The 12,618-nt window shown below is 35.6% G+C and overlaps 1 protein-coding gene across 3 annotated transcripts; it reads right to left on the reverse strand.

Moving 5' to 3' along the window:
• Positions 1 to 20: 20 nt before the first annotated feature.
• LOC132173644 (protein MEI2-like 1) lies at positions 21 to 9,904 on the reverse strand. 3 transcript variants are annotated; one of them, XM_059585202.1, is made up of 15 exons: positions 9,419 to 9,904; positions 8,653 to 8,825; positions 8,487 to 8,532; positions 6,956 to 7,300; positions 5,906 to 6,336; positions 5,651 to 5,809; positions 5,368 to 5,484; positions 5,139 to 5,287; positions 4,722 to 4,804; positions 4,202 to 4,627; positions 1,932 to 2,580; positions 1,327 to 1,411; positions 1,172 to 1,240; positions 856 to 1,035; positions 21 to 715 (listed from the first exon to the last, which is right to left on the reverse strand). In XM_059585202.1, exons 2-15 carry the CDS (start codon positions 8,728 to 8,730, stop codon positions 563 to 565), a joined length of 2,970 nt encoding a protein of 989 aa, XP_059441185.1. In that variant the 5' UTR covers positions 8,731 to 8,825; positions 9,419 to 9,904; the 3' UTR covers positions 21 to 562. The 3 variants fall into 3 exon arrangements, with proteins under 3 accessions (XP_059441185.1, XP_059441186.1, XP_059441184.1); XM_059585203.1 differs by having other exon boundaries at positions 5,136 to 5,287; positions 6,956 to 7,297; positions 9,419 to 9,903; XM_059585201.1 differs by having other exon boundaries at positions 5,136 to 5,287; positions 9,419 to 9,903.
• Between the last annotated feature and the right edge of the window lie 2,714 nt (positions 9,905 to 12,618).

Genomic DNA, 12,618 nt, shown 5'->3' on the forward strand with positions numbered 1-12,618 from the left:
TTGAAAGGCAGAAGATAATCTGGAAGAAGAGAGAATATTCATTCATAGTAGCAGTTCAAAACTTCAATAATGACAATAATCAAATATGTTTTTTGCACATACTCTCCTTGAGCAATCACACCCGGCCTAGACCCGAAAACACAATAATTAAAGAAAACAAAATGGAGATTAATTTAGAAATATCAACATAAATAATTGAAAAAAAAAAAGAAGAAAACAGCCAAGCGCCCCCACGAACTGCACATAAAAGTGGGCAACATCCCTTGGGAACTTATGTCCATAGTAAAAATGGTCACTCAAAAGTCAAAACTAGCCAAAATTTGGAGCCTCTGCTAAGCGATTCTCTATGAGGCCCCAATGTGAAAAAATTAGTAAAACAAAGAAACTTATGAAGTAAGTCACTTGGGTCTGGTTATGTGCTCTGGTTTCCAAAATCTTGCACAAGTGCTTCTCTACAGCCAGAAGTTGTCAGAACAGGCCTGATATAAGAATTGGGGTTAAAGTGATTTTGTACTCCAATACAAGGTTCTAAAGTTAGTGCCTCGAACAGATCGGCTTTTTCTCAATCAGACTCCTTTGAAGAATCCGATCCATTGGAATATTCCTCTCTATTTGCAGAAGTTGAAAGGCTCCCTTGGTTCTGGTTTTCCTCATTGCTGCTAGTTCGAGGCCTGCCTGGTCTTGATCGAATATTCGAACCCATGGGGAAGGGCTCCTGCAGATGCAAGAAATTAGGTCAGGGTTGGTCATGAAGCAAAATAACCACACACAAAAAAAAAAAAAAAAAAAAAAAAAGGAGAAAAGAAAAGAAAAGAAAACCCCATGAAATAAAGGTGGACAATCATGATATCCTACCGGATCGCCCGCATTTGGACCATCGGTATGAAAGAGAATAGGGCGGCAACGTTTATCCTCATTCATCAAGCTTGAATTTTGGAAATGGGCGATAAGAGCAGACTTTCCTTGAATCCGAGCATATGCAAGGGATGCCACCTTTTCACTATTAAACTTCTCCCATTTTTTGCCATTGAATGCCTGCAAAAGATGTGATTTTCAATCCTATATGCTCTTGCCAATAACTAATAGAATCATATGCAAACACATTGTTGACAAATCATTCTGAGCATATACGTAGAGCACAAAATACAGTCAAATCACTCATAAATCAAACCTGATGGAATGGAATAATCTGACGAGGATCAATCATATTGATGAACGCATAGCCCACATTGCATTTGTTCTGTTAAAAGCATTGGTAAATTTGATAAGGGACATAAGCGAGGTTTATCACCTAAAAAAAGTTGATGAACCAACAAATTTACTTACCTTGAAGTCAATTGGCAAATAGATAAAATCATAGGTTCCTCGACAGTGCTCGTCTATTGCAGCGAGAAGCATCTTAGAAGTATACCTGTAAAAAAAATTAAGTCCACCAAAAGAATGAAGAACAAAGAGAGAACTTTTGGTTCGTTTGCTAAACTTTAATTGTTTTTTGTTCTTAAAACAAAAATATTAACAAACAATCAAAAACACAAAACACTCAAAACTGTTTTCATATTTATGTCACATAAAAACACTTTTTCAAACAAAAAACAAAAAACACCCTCCAAAACACATTAACAAACATACCCTTTGCCAAAGCATCCAAAGAAATATGAAAATCTGTGTATATATATAATGATATACGACCACCAAAATATAAGGGGCCAATATGGGATGGAATCATAAAATGCCAAACAGGTAGTACAGATGCTTTAATAGAGTGTTTATGGACTACATAAATCACACTACAAAAACATCAAGATAAATTAACAATGTTGTTCAAGCAAAGGAAAGGTTCACCAGAAGAAAATGATGTGAGATTAATTAAAAGATAGAAGATAAAAGTAATAAGCAAGATGTCAACATATTTTTGAGGATCATTCACATACTTGTTGGGAATGTTCTTTATCATCAGTGTAGTTCGGCTGTCGTCCCCACGCAATATGCGGTCAACATCAAGTTCATACTGTTTCTTATCAGAATGATAATTCACTTCATTTCTACGGTGAGAAAGGTTTCTCACGCGTTCACTAGGAGAATCAAAAGATGTAGGCATTGAAATCATTGGGATCCTCTCAGGGAAAATATGGCACATCTGCTGGGGAGAGTGTTGCCCAGCACTTGTCAACACGTCTGAGCAATTTCCACCAACATGAGAAAAGGTACTACGAGAAGAAATTTCTATGGGATGCAATAGGGAACTATGAGGAAACCCCACACTCCCAAGAGAACCCAAGCGAAAACTAGAAACTTCAGGAGACTCCCCTAAATAGGCATGTCGCTTGTCCCAGAGGGAGGGATTTACAGTCGGAGCTGATCCAACGTGGTGATGCATAGGTGGCGTATTCAGCAATTGATGCGATCCTCTAGGAAATCCAGGCATTTGTGGAAGGCGATGAGCAGGAAGAGCATTGACAAATGATGGTGAATTCCCCCAAATCAAGGGATTAGAATGATGTTGCTGATATGCGTTGGAGTTGTTCCACGTGTAGTGCTGCCCATGAAGGGGACAGCTCCCATTTCCAGAAGAACCAAAAACTAGAGAGATACATTTTGTCAATACCCAACCACCAAAAGGATAAATAATAAATTTAAAAGGCAGTTATCACAACCAACCTATATCCAAAGTGTTAAGAAAACTAAATAAAAATCTGACTTTAGTTTGTAAGGATTTAGAACTCACTACAGGTTAAATTTCGTTGTTGCAAATCATGACTTACACCAAAGAGTGCTAACATGATGTTAGGCTAGGAAGAGATGACAATAACAGCAAGCAAATTTAACAAGGCTTTGTTTCAGATATCAGACATTGCAAGCCTTTATCATGCATTCTCTACATAATTAGTCTACTACTATACTGAATTCACATCTCAACTGTCGACACAGACAAAATGCTGAACCACATTAAAACATGTTTCTCATATAAGTTTTTTTTTTTTTTTTTTTTTTTTGGTTAAAATAAACAAATAATAGTGTCAGGAGCTTTTTCTAATTTAATTAAGCAAAAGAGAACTAAGGAAGCATGCTATTTTCAAAACCAGAAGTTATAGATCTTCTGGAAACTCTTAGATAGTAACAAAATATGTAAAAGCAAAGCACTAAATTTAGGAAACATGACAAAGTAACACTTCCTTCATCTATTTCAATAAAAATCTCACTATTCTAATTATATCGGGATGCTTTTGGTGATAGTAAAGAAAATTAAAGAATATAACAAAAAAAGCCTAGAAAGATCAGATTTAAGATGACTGGGAGTGGAGTTCTGCAACAGTCAAATTCAAGCAGTCCAGTTGCCAATTGCTAGATACAAGCACTTCGAGGTAAACAGCAACAATAAGAGGACACCACTAAGTTATTCTAATTGGCATTACTAACTTTAATATAGAAATAGAAATCTATAAGAGCTAATCACAATTATGAGGCTACAAAAGCAAATCCATATTGGGCATGTTTGACAAAAGCCCTTATGGACTAACAAGAAATGAAACCAGAAGATTACTAATTACTTTCCAAATGTAATGCGAACCACAAGAGTAATCCATGATGACCTATCAGACCAAGCTTCAAACCACCCAAAATCAAGCAAAGAAGAAATGTAATCTTAAGACTCGTTGTCAATTTAGACCAAGCTTCAAACCACCCAAAATCAAGCAAAGAAGAAATGTAATCTTAAGACTCGCTGTCAATTTATTAAATTTAATCTGAATGATTCACAAGGTAATCTAAAATAGTTGCATACTGTTAGAAGAGTTATTAGGTTTTGTGGGTATTTTGGCCATTGTTATATTTTTCAAAACCTATATAATAAGACATGTGAGATAGGCTACGAAACAATAACAAGCCTCCACCTTTTCTCTTAACCGTTCATGCAAACTACAACACATACAAAGATAATTTGACGAGGACATGTCTAATGCATGTATTCGACTTATTAATTTCTTATATAGGATGCATCAAAAACATCTTGTAGTGTGGAAAACCTATATATTGTAATTTGTTTCGTGCCTACATTCCCACAGGACTCATAAATTTTCACTTCAGAAATATGTCTGATGACTCCCCATCACTATCCTAACAGTAGTCAACCAGATACCAAAATCTAAAATATGCAGCAAAAGTAAATACTTCAACCAGACTAAAGGCAATATAATCAGCTTACCTCCTCCATTGAGTTCCACCGGGTGAATGTTCGAATTTGCTCTGCGAATTTGTCTACTGTCAATTCCTTCTGTCATTCTAGGACCGTGGTTGACAGCCATATCAGGAATATTGCTTGAAGAATTGCATGGAATAGCATTGGCTAAACTATCATGATACTCCGGGAAGGAGTGAGGATGGAAACCAGGAATGGATTGGTTAGCAAACTTCATTTCATTCAGAGAATGGTTGGACTCACAAAGGCCAAATTGTTTTCCAATGGATGCCACTCCAACCGGAGAAGGCAAGTTGTTCGGGACGCTTGAACTCCTATGAGGGAATGCATTTTCAATAAATGAACTCACAGGTGATCGGGATGCAGAATGAAAACCATTGATAGATCCATTATCCACACAGTTAGATGCGATAAGCCCAGGAGAACCGGTCGCTGTAAAAAGAAACTGAGTGAGGGCAAGAAAAAGTATGTGTGTTTTAAGAAGACCCTAACTGATGCATAAAATCTTTGAAGGCAGAAATCATACCCATGCGTCCAGATGATAAATTGTCACAAGAGCTGGGACAAAGATTAAGTCCGTCTTGCTCCTGCTCAGACTGTTCCGCCAAACTGCAAGAAGAATTTTAGTTCATATATATACTATCACAGGAAACAAAGAACAAATAAATAAAACAGATAATATGCGGTAACAACAGATCAAGACGATCCAGAAAAATATTATCCCTCCATTCACCAGTCACAAACTTATAAAACAACACAGTAGGAAAATCACATTGGAGCAAATCCATAATATAACACAAAAACTGGACTTAGCTTTTGCTAAGATCAAGCCCACAAAAGAGGGGAAACAGATACAGGATCTCCATCCCCCTCAGAAATTAATATCAGTTTAATGATGGCTATTGAGAAATAAGAGGGACTGAGTGCGTATAGAAAGTACCACCATCTTGCAATTCCTGGATGGCTTGGTTCAATCTTGATCTGTTTCCCAGCAATTTCACTCTTATTCAAGGCACGAAGAGCAGCTTCTGCAGCTCGAACATCATAAAACTCAATGAATTTGGGGTGACACTTATGTGGAGTATCAAAGATCTGCAAAACACAAAATGTAGATGATATAAATATTCTACTACCCTTTATAAAAGTGAATGAAGGAGGCAACAATGAATTACTTCTTTGACTTCTCCATAAAAGCCAAAAATTTGGCGAAGCTCATCATCTGAAACAGAAGAATCAAGGTTGTATACCACCAGGGTACCCTGGTTAATATCTCCCTCTGAAGGATTGACCTAAAGCATCAACAAATATCAAGCAACAGAGTATCAGATAATTGTAACAAACAAAAGGAAGTAGAAAAATAATGATGATCGCATCAATGACAAGGTGTGAAGTGTTTATAACCACCAAAAAAGCATGAAGCACACACCAGAAGTGGCAGATAAGTCATCACCATACCTTTGGTATTGAATAATGTATGTCAAGTTTCCTACGCTTCAATGGCTTATTTTGTAGCGCTTTCTTTGCATTTTGGGCTGCCCTTATGTCATAATAAGAAATCATAACAAACCCACGATGCTTGCAGGCTGTATAGAGTGTTCGAATGTCTCCATGTCGCTGACAGAACAAAACACAGTTGTCAATTGAACTTGCTGTGACTCAGTTGCATGAAGTCCTAATCAAACACTGAAAGGAAAAAGTAGTAATACGCACCTCAAATAAAGCCTTTAGCTCAGAGTCTTCAACATTGCTATTGATATTTCTTACAAAAAGTGTTCTAGATGGGTATTCACCATAAGGGTGTTCCCCAACAACTGAGCCAATAGAACCACCCTGGCCATTGGAAAGTCCCCTGATATAATTAGGATTTCTTTGCCCCACACCTATATGATCATCCCCTTCTAATTCCATGCCTCCCCCACTGCTGAACAGATCATAATCTTCAAAGTCATCACCACTATTGACATGAGCATTGCTTCCAAGTTCATCAATCATACCAGAAAACAGATCATCTTCATCAGGAAGGAGATTTCCAATTGTTTTGGCCTCAATTTCTTCAAGAGATTCAAATGGTTCTTCATCATGGTGAGAAGCAACACCATTAGCAGGCTGATGAGATGAAACCTCATTTCCGAAAAATCCCACTGCATATAGTAGTATGCACATTAACAGAAAATGCACAAAGGAATATACCCATTATATCAAGCTAATGCAAAAGCAGTCATTGGCTTAAAAATTATTTATAAAAAAAATAAAAAAAATAAAATAAAATAAAAAAAATAGTAGAACTTAAAAAACATGCAAAATCATATGGTCCAATGAAGTTTCAGAAAGATTTTGAACCCAGTTTATGAAAAAACGGCAACTTTCTCATAAGATAAGATAAAACAAGTAAAATGCGGAACTTATAGCAAAATTTCTTATGACAAAGGTCAACTAACCAGTTGTGAGATCTCTTCGATCTTCATCAACATATTGCTTACAAAACTCCTCATATTCTTTTTTTCTTGTGTTCTCTTTTTTTTCATTCATCAAAAAAATATCTCATGATAACACTTAAGTTTTTTACAACTTTTACGTATATGTTCACAATGAAAAAATAGAATAATTAAACCAACAATTAATGAAGCTATGGTGTTATGCCTATTTAAGTACCAAACTTTAGTGGGGGAAAAAAAACACACAAAAAAAAAACACAAAAAGGCATTATTACCCAGATTCAAAGTATGAATCGCATATAATAAACATGAAAAGAAACCTTACACTTTCTACTAAATATTTCAGACAATGAGCTTGAAAACAGAATACTTTCACGTTTGCTGCCATTAATAACAGTCCTCTTTCCATCCAAACTCAGAGAAGGCGGCTGCGTGGACACGTTTGGCCATGATTCCATATGGTGATGCATAGATTTCCGTGAAGCATTGGACAAACCAGCAATGCCTTCTTCCCCACCAACACAAAACTTTTCCATGTGGTCTCTGAGGAGATTTGACTGTGGCAGTTTCAAACAATCCACAGAGTGTGCGCCAATAGGCAAAAGTTTTTCCAGGTGTGATGAAGCATCCAACATGTTTCCAGGCATTGGTACCATTCCGTTAGTTCCTGCTGAACAAATACACAACAGTAAGAGGAGCACCAGCGTGCTCAAAACTTTGCTCGGGAAGCATTGAGCAACTTTCAGTTGATTATTTAATCACTCTGAACTAAAAAAGCAACAAGATATCAATTGAACCACGATATAGATGCACACAACTATGAGCTCTAATCAGATACCAAGCTGCCAGCTAAACTCTTCCAACACAACTCTCATCACAACTACACCACAATGAAATGCGGATCAATAAAAAGGGACTAGATCAAAAATACAGACAAGAGTAAAAGAAAAAAGAAGAATTAACAAAGACGGCTTATTCTGACAACCGTTAACAGATGCATAAACTCTAGATTTGTATGGCATCTAAAACTAAAATTAATAGTCACTAATCTCGAATCAAAATACTAATATATTGGGACATATATGCAACTGAGCCATTGACCATAGAACTCCCCAAATGCAGATCTTGTAAAAAAATTGTTGCTCAAGAAATATTACACAATGAATTTGCTTAGACGTATTTTATAAAGCATTGTAGATGCAATTAGAAATTCTCAGAAAGAAGTCCAAGTTACCTTTGTTAAGCAAATTAACATAATATTAGTGTATGAGAAAAGATCATCTCCCAATAAGGAAGACTATAATAATATGAAAAGATCATCTTTCATTGAGGAAAACACACTTTTAAAGTTTTCATTAAGAGGCCAAATGGCCAACTCAAGGCTTGGAGCAGACAAGGTGCTCAAGAAAATAAAAACAGTCGGTCAATTTACAGATGCATGGCAATGCAGCACATTTATTTCCACATGATGGATCAAGTTCTTGCATTCATTCGATAGGCTTTATTGACCTTGTAATTGCTTACAACAAAGATTACCTCACGAGTCTGCAAAACTCCCAACTTTTCAATAAACTGCAAAGAACTCTCAGTTTGAAATTTGTGATTTTGAGCAAAACTCCCAACTTTTCATTAAACTGCAAAGAACTTTCAGTTTAAATTTGTGATTTTGTGGTATACCAACTGAATCAATGCGAGAATCAATGGAACATGCTAGTTTCTGGGTTAATGTTCTAACTCATTCACTCAATAATAGCAACTATTTATGGTAATTTGTTAATTGTGTGCATCTGCATTCACGCATGAATTTCAAGGGATTGCCCTGACTGGTAATATATAGATGATTGAATGGTTCACACCTCGGTGATGAAGCATGCCTTTGGGTTTCTGATATCCAACTTCTCTCTGCCCAGTACAAGTTGGCAACAAGTTAGAGAAAAAAAAAAATGTACAAATAGGTGAAAGAGAAGATGATTGCAGCATATTTGGGAAAAAAAAAAATAGTGGCATATTCAGAGGAAATACCTCAGAAGGAAAAGAAACTTCTTCAAAGAAGTGAGGAGAGGCAGACACGCCCCGATGATCCATTACTTCAAATGGCATACCGAAACCTTCACAAACCACAAACGTTCACAAGAGAAAGAAAAACTCCAAAGATTCTCAGTTGCCCACTGTGTCTAGGCCGGATGGCTCTTCATCTGAAAAACAATTCAAGGGTTAGTTACTCCACAGATGTTATTTCATGAGACTATAAAAGCAGAATCAAATAAATTTGGCACAAACACGAATCACCCATCAAAATTGGGAATGATTTGAGAAATGAAGGGAGGGAAAGGTGGAAAAAACAAAGAGAGGGAATTTATTAGGGGCTTTTATTATTAAAAAAAAAAAAATGAAAATAGGACAATTGGAAAGAGACCGAAAACCTCTTGCTTACCTACCAACGACCAAACGTAATAGCCTCGTTTGGTTTCCAAGAAAAGTTGGGGAGAAAGAAGTTGAGCAAAATTAAAACTTTAAGCAAAAACTACCACTCAACTCTTCCCACATTAAAAAAAAAAACAAAAAACAAAAAACAAAAAAAACAATAATAAGAATAATAATAATAATAACCTTTGCACAATCAAACTTAAAACTGAATTTCATGTCTTCACCTCAAATTCCAAGGATTAACAAGAAAAAAAAAAAAAAAAAAGGAGTGAGAGAATATCAACAACAAAATATGAAGATCAGGCATACGACCCTGCTTTCGAGAAAACTCAGATAGAATAAATTAAGAGCAGAATTTCACCTAATATCACAGAAGTCTCTAACATTGACTGCCATGTCCAATTTCGGTCACTCTCATTTTCTCTCTTAAACTTGGAAAAAATCACCAGAGGGAAAGTAAAGGAGCTATAGAGGGAGAGAGAGAGAGAGAGAGAAAACAAAGAGATCTGAGACCAGCTTTTCTTATAACCTGCACTGGCAATTGCTTGCAAGCTATCATTTACCACCGCAACAAAAAGAAGAATTTGAAAAGAGAGAGAGAGAGAGACACAGACTATTTCCTTTCTTTGTCTCTGTTTTAAACCTCAATTTTTATGTAAAAGTATTTCCTCCGCCGGAGAACTTCGGAGTCGTGTAAAAAAAAAAAACCGAAGATTCCGACAAGGTAGGGGCGAAATTCCGGCGAGATTTCGCTCGCCGGTCCGTTTAGATGAGAAACAGACAGACAGACAGAGAAAGTTTTAGAGAGAGAGAGAGAAGATGTTAGTTGGGTTCGAAAAAGAAGACAAAAGACAAAAGACAAAAGAAATAGGCGCGGGGGTCGTGTGTGTCTGGGACTACTTAGTACTTCCGAGAGCCAAATCAATCTAACCCGTTCCTCCAAAATCCAAACACTCTTTTTTTCTTTTCTTTTTTTCAGGGCCTTATCCTTTCATCTGTCTCGACTCTTGACTCGCTTTCTCTTCTCTTCTCTTCTCCGGCTCGGTCGACTCGGTCTTCTATTTATATATATATTGTAATGTATTCTGCAGGCGTACGATAATGTCTTCGTTACCCCACGATTGCATCACAATCCACCAAATTACATCTGTTATTCTTTTCTGCCCAATCACTTTTCCCTAATAAAATATGAGCTAACATTAAGATACCAGCTAATCGTTGCCAATTGGGTAATCTTTTTTGAAGCAACAAAAAATATTACTGCTCTTAAGGAAACAAAGCAGGTTACTGCTAGCTGGTGAGTCGACAGTAACACTGCTACGGCCACGGAGTTAATCTAATTTTTAGGGGTGGAGTTATCGAATTCCCCTCTTTCGACCCATGTTTTTAGGACATCAAAGTCATGTAGCTTTCTTATGCTAGGAGTGGAGTTATCGGATCCACTTGTTTCAGACAATATCGCATGTTTTTAGGACATAAAAGTCATACAGTTTCACTGTCATGACCTGCAGATTTATTTAATTTATAGGAGCGGTGTTATCGGATCTACCTGTTTCATACAATGACGCATGTTTTTAGGACATAAAAGTCATGCAGCTTTCTTATATGAGGTCGATCAAATTGCTAATTCGAGCATTCAATTGTAAAAAATTCTAATCTTAAAATATTTGCATGATGGTATCTCAAATAAGCGTGGGGGAGGGGAAAAATCCACCTCTCATGTTGTTTTAAGCCTAAAATTTCTCCTAATTAACAACAAGTTCTTTGTAAGGTGGAAAAAATAAAAATAAAAAATAAAAAATAAAATCTAAAGTATCTAGTTTAAAAGGTTGGAAGTCCGTGTTTTTTTTCTTTTTTCTTTTTAATTCAATTTCATGCTACGTGTTTTATGAGTTGTTTAAAGGTAAGCATTGGTTTAATAAATTATTGCATTAACGCATCAATTTATTGTTGTATGATTGGAATAAGGAGTGAGATGGAATTCAACCATTTCATTGTTTATATTAGATTTTATAGTATTTGGAAAATGAGTATGTTCTGTATGACTTAATTTAATAAAGTGTGCAAGATTGAATGTTATGTTTGTTTTCTATTTTTATTATTCAATAAGATAACAAATTATTGATGCGACACCATAGTCTTACAAAGGGCAGAACTCCTTCAAATTTTTTTAATAAGTCACAAAATTTTAAAAATTTATTATAAATTTTATTAAAACAAACACACCAGATTGCATCTATATATGTGGGATGAGATTTTTTAAATTTTAGTAAATTTAAATATGTTTTGTTTTCTTAAATTGTATTAAGCTGACGTGTCAATCTCTCATTTGAAGCACAAAAAGACGATGACCCCATAGAAGCTATTCTCGTAATGTCAAAGTAGCACTTTTAATTTGTATGTCAATTTGCATAATGTGAATATGGTAGTAATGGCTTGAGGAGAAGGTTTTCCCAAGGAGTGGTTAAGGTATTCGTACAAATATGGTATGCAATGCAGTGCAAGTGTGCAACCTTCGATCCTTCCCAACAATCCAAGGTGAGTGTCGTGTACGAAATGGTTTGAGTTTTGTGAACAAAATATACAACAACATAACATGTTCCATTTAATACAAGTTAAGATCCTTCCTCTTGTCTACTCCAAGAATAAATTATAATTCAAGCATAGATTTAATTAATTAATTAATTAATGAACTAATTTAAGAATACCTGTTTCAGATCAGATGTGTACCAAGATGCCACTTGGTCAGTCAATTATTTTCCCTTTTACATTTATTTTATATTATTATTCTAAATAATTAACATAAAAAAATATTGAAAACACATTTCGATAAATAATATAAAATGAAAGTAAATAATAATATTTCTTTAAGAAAGAAAAAGCAACGAGAGAAAACTCCATTTTTACATGGTTCAATAGAATTGGGCTTGAATGAGTCGGTAAGCCGAGCCGACGAAGGACGAGTCTTTTCTCAACAGTGAATTTGAATGCGAGCGCTACTGCGTACGGTGTTGGAAAAGCATTTATTCGCTGCACTCAAAAGCATCGACACGTGTCCTCAAGCCATTAGTTTGGCTTTCAAAAGCTGTTTCAGAAACTTCAGAGCTATGATATTATGTGTCCCGACATACTACAACCTTTTCGAAGAATGCATTTGAAAGTGCGTTTTTAAAAAATAATCTGCGATTTTAAACTAAATCGCAATTTTAGAGTGTATGGGATTGCGGTTTTAAAAACGTAAATTTTAAAATCGCAAAAAAATCTGCGATTTTCATAAACTGATTAGAGGGTGCTTATTTGAAAATGTGCGAATTTAAAACAAAATCACGATTTCTATTAAAAATATATTTTGCGCAATAGTTACCTTTTGTTTAGCATGAATGAAAAAAATACCAAGAATACCCCCTAAAATATATTAAAACCCTTCTTTTCTCTTTTTTTTCTTCATCCTCTCTGTCTCGTTCATCCTTTCTCTGTCCTGTAATAGTGTGTGTCGTTGTTGTCCATCTCTCTGCCCCTCTACCAGGTAATAATCTCACCTTAATATTTTATTTCTCTCCA

Source organism: Corylus avellana, chromosome ca3, assembly GCF_901000735.1.
Source record: "Corylus avellana chromosome ca3, CavTom2PMs-1.0".
Classification (NCBI taxonomy): Eukaryota; Viridiplantae; Streptophyta; class Magnoliopsida; order Fagales; family Betulaceae; genus Corylus; species Corylus avellana.

Excerpts from the sequence above, each read along its gene's own strand:
- LOC132173644 (XM_059585201.1), bottom strand. The coding sequence starts at position 8,730 with ATGCCATTTGAAGTAATGGATCATCGGGGCGTGTCTGCCTCTCCTCAC. Across the intron at positions 5,485-5,650 it reads TACATTATTCAATACCAAAG|GTCAATCCTTCAGAGGGAGA; the intron begins GTATGGTGATGA and ends TTGATGCTTTAG. Across the intron at positions 716-855 it reads GTCCAAATGCGGGCGATCCG|GAGCCCTTCCCCATGGGTTC; the intron begins GTAGGATATCAT and ends TTGCATCTGCAG.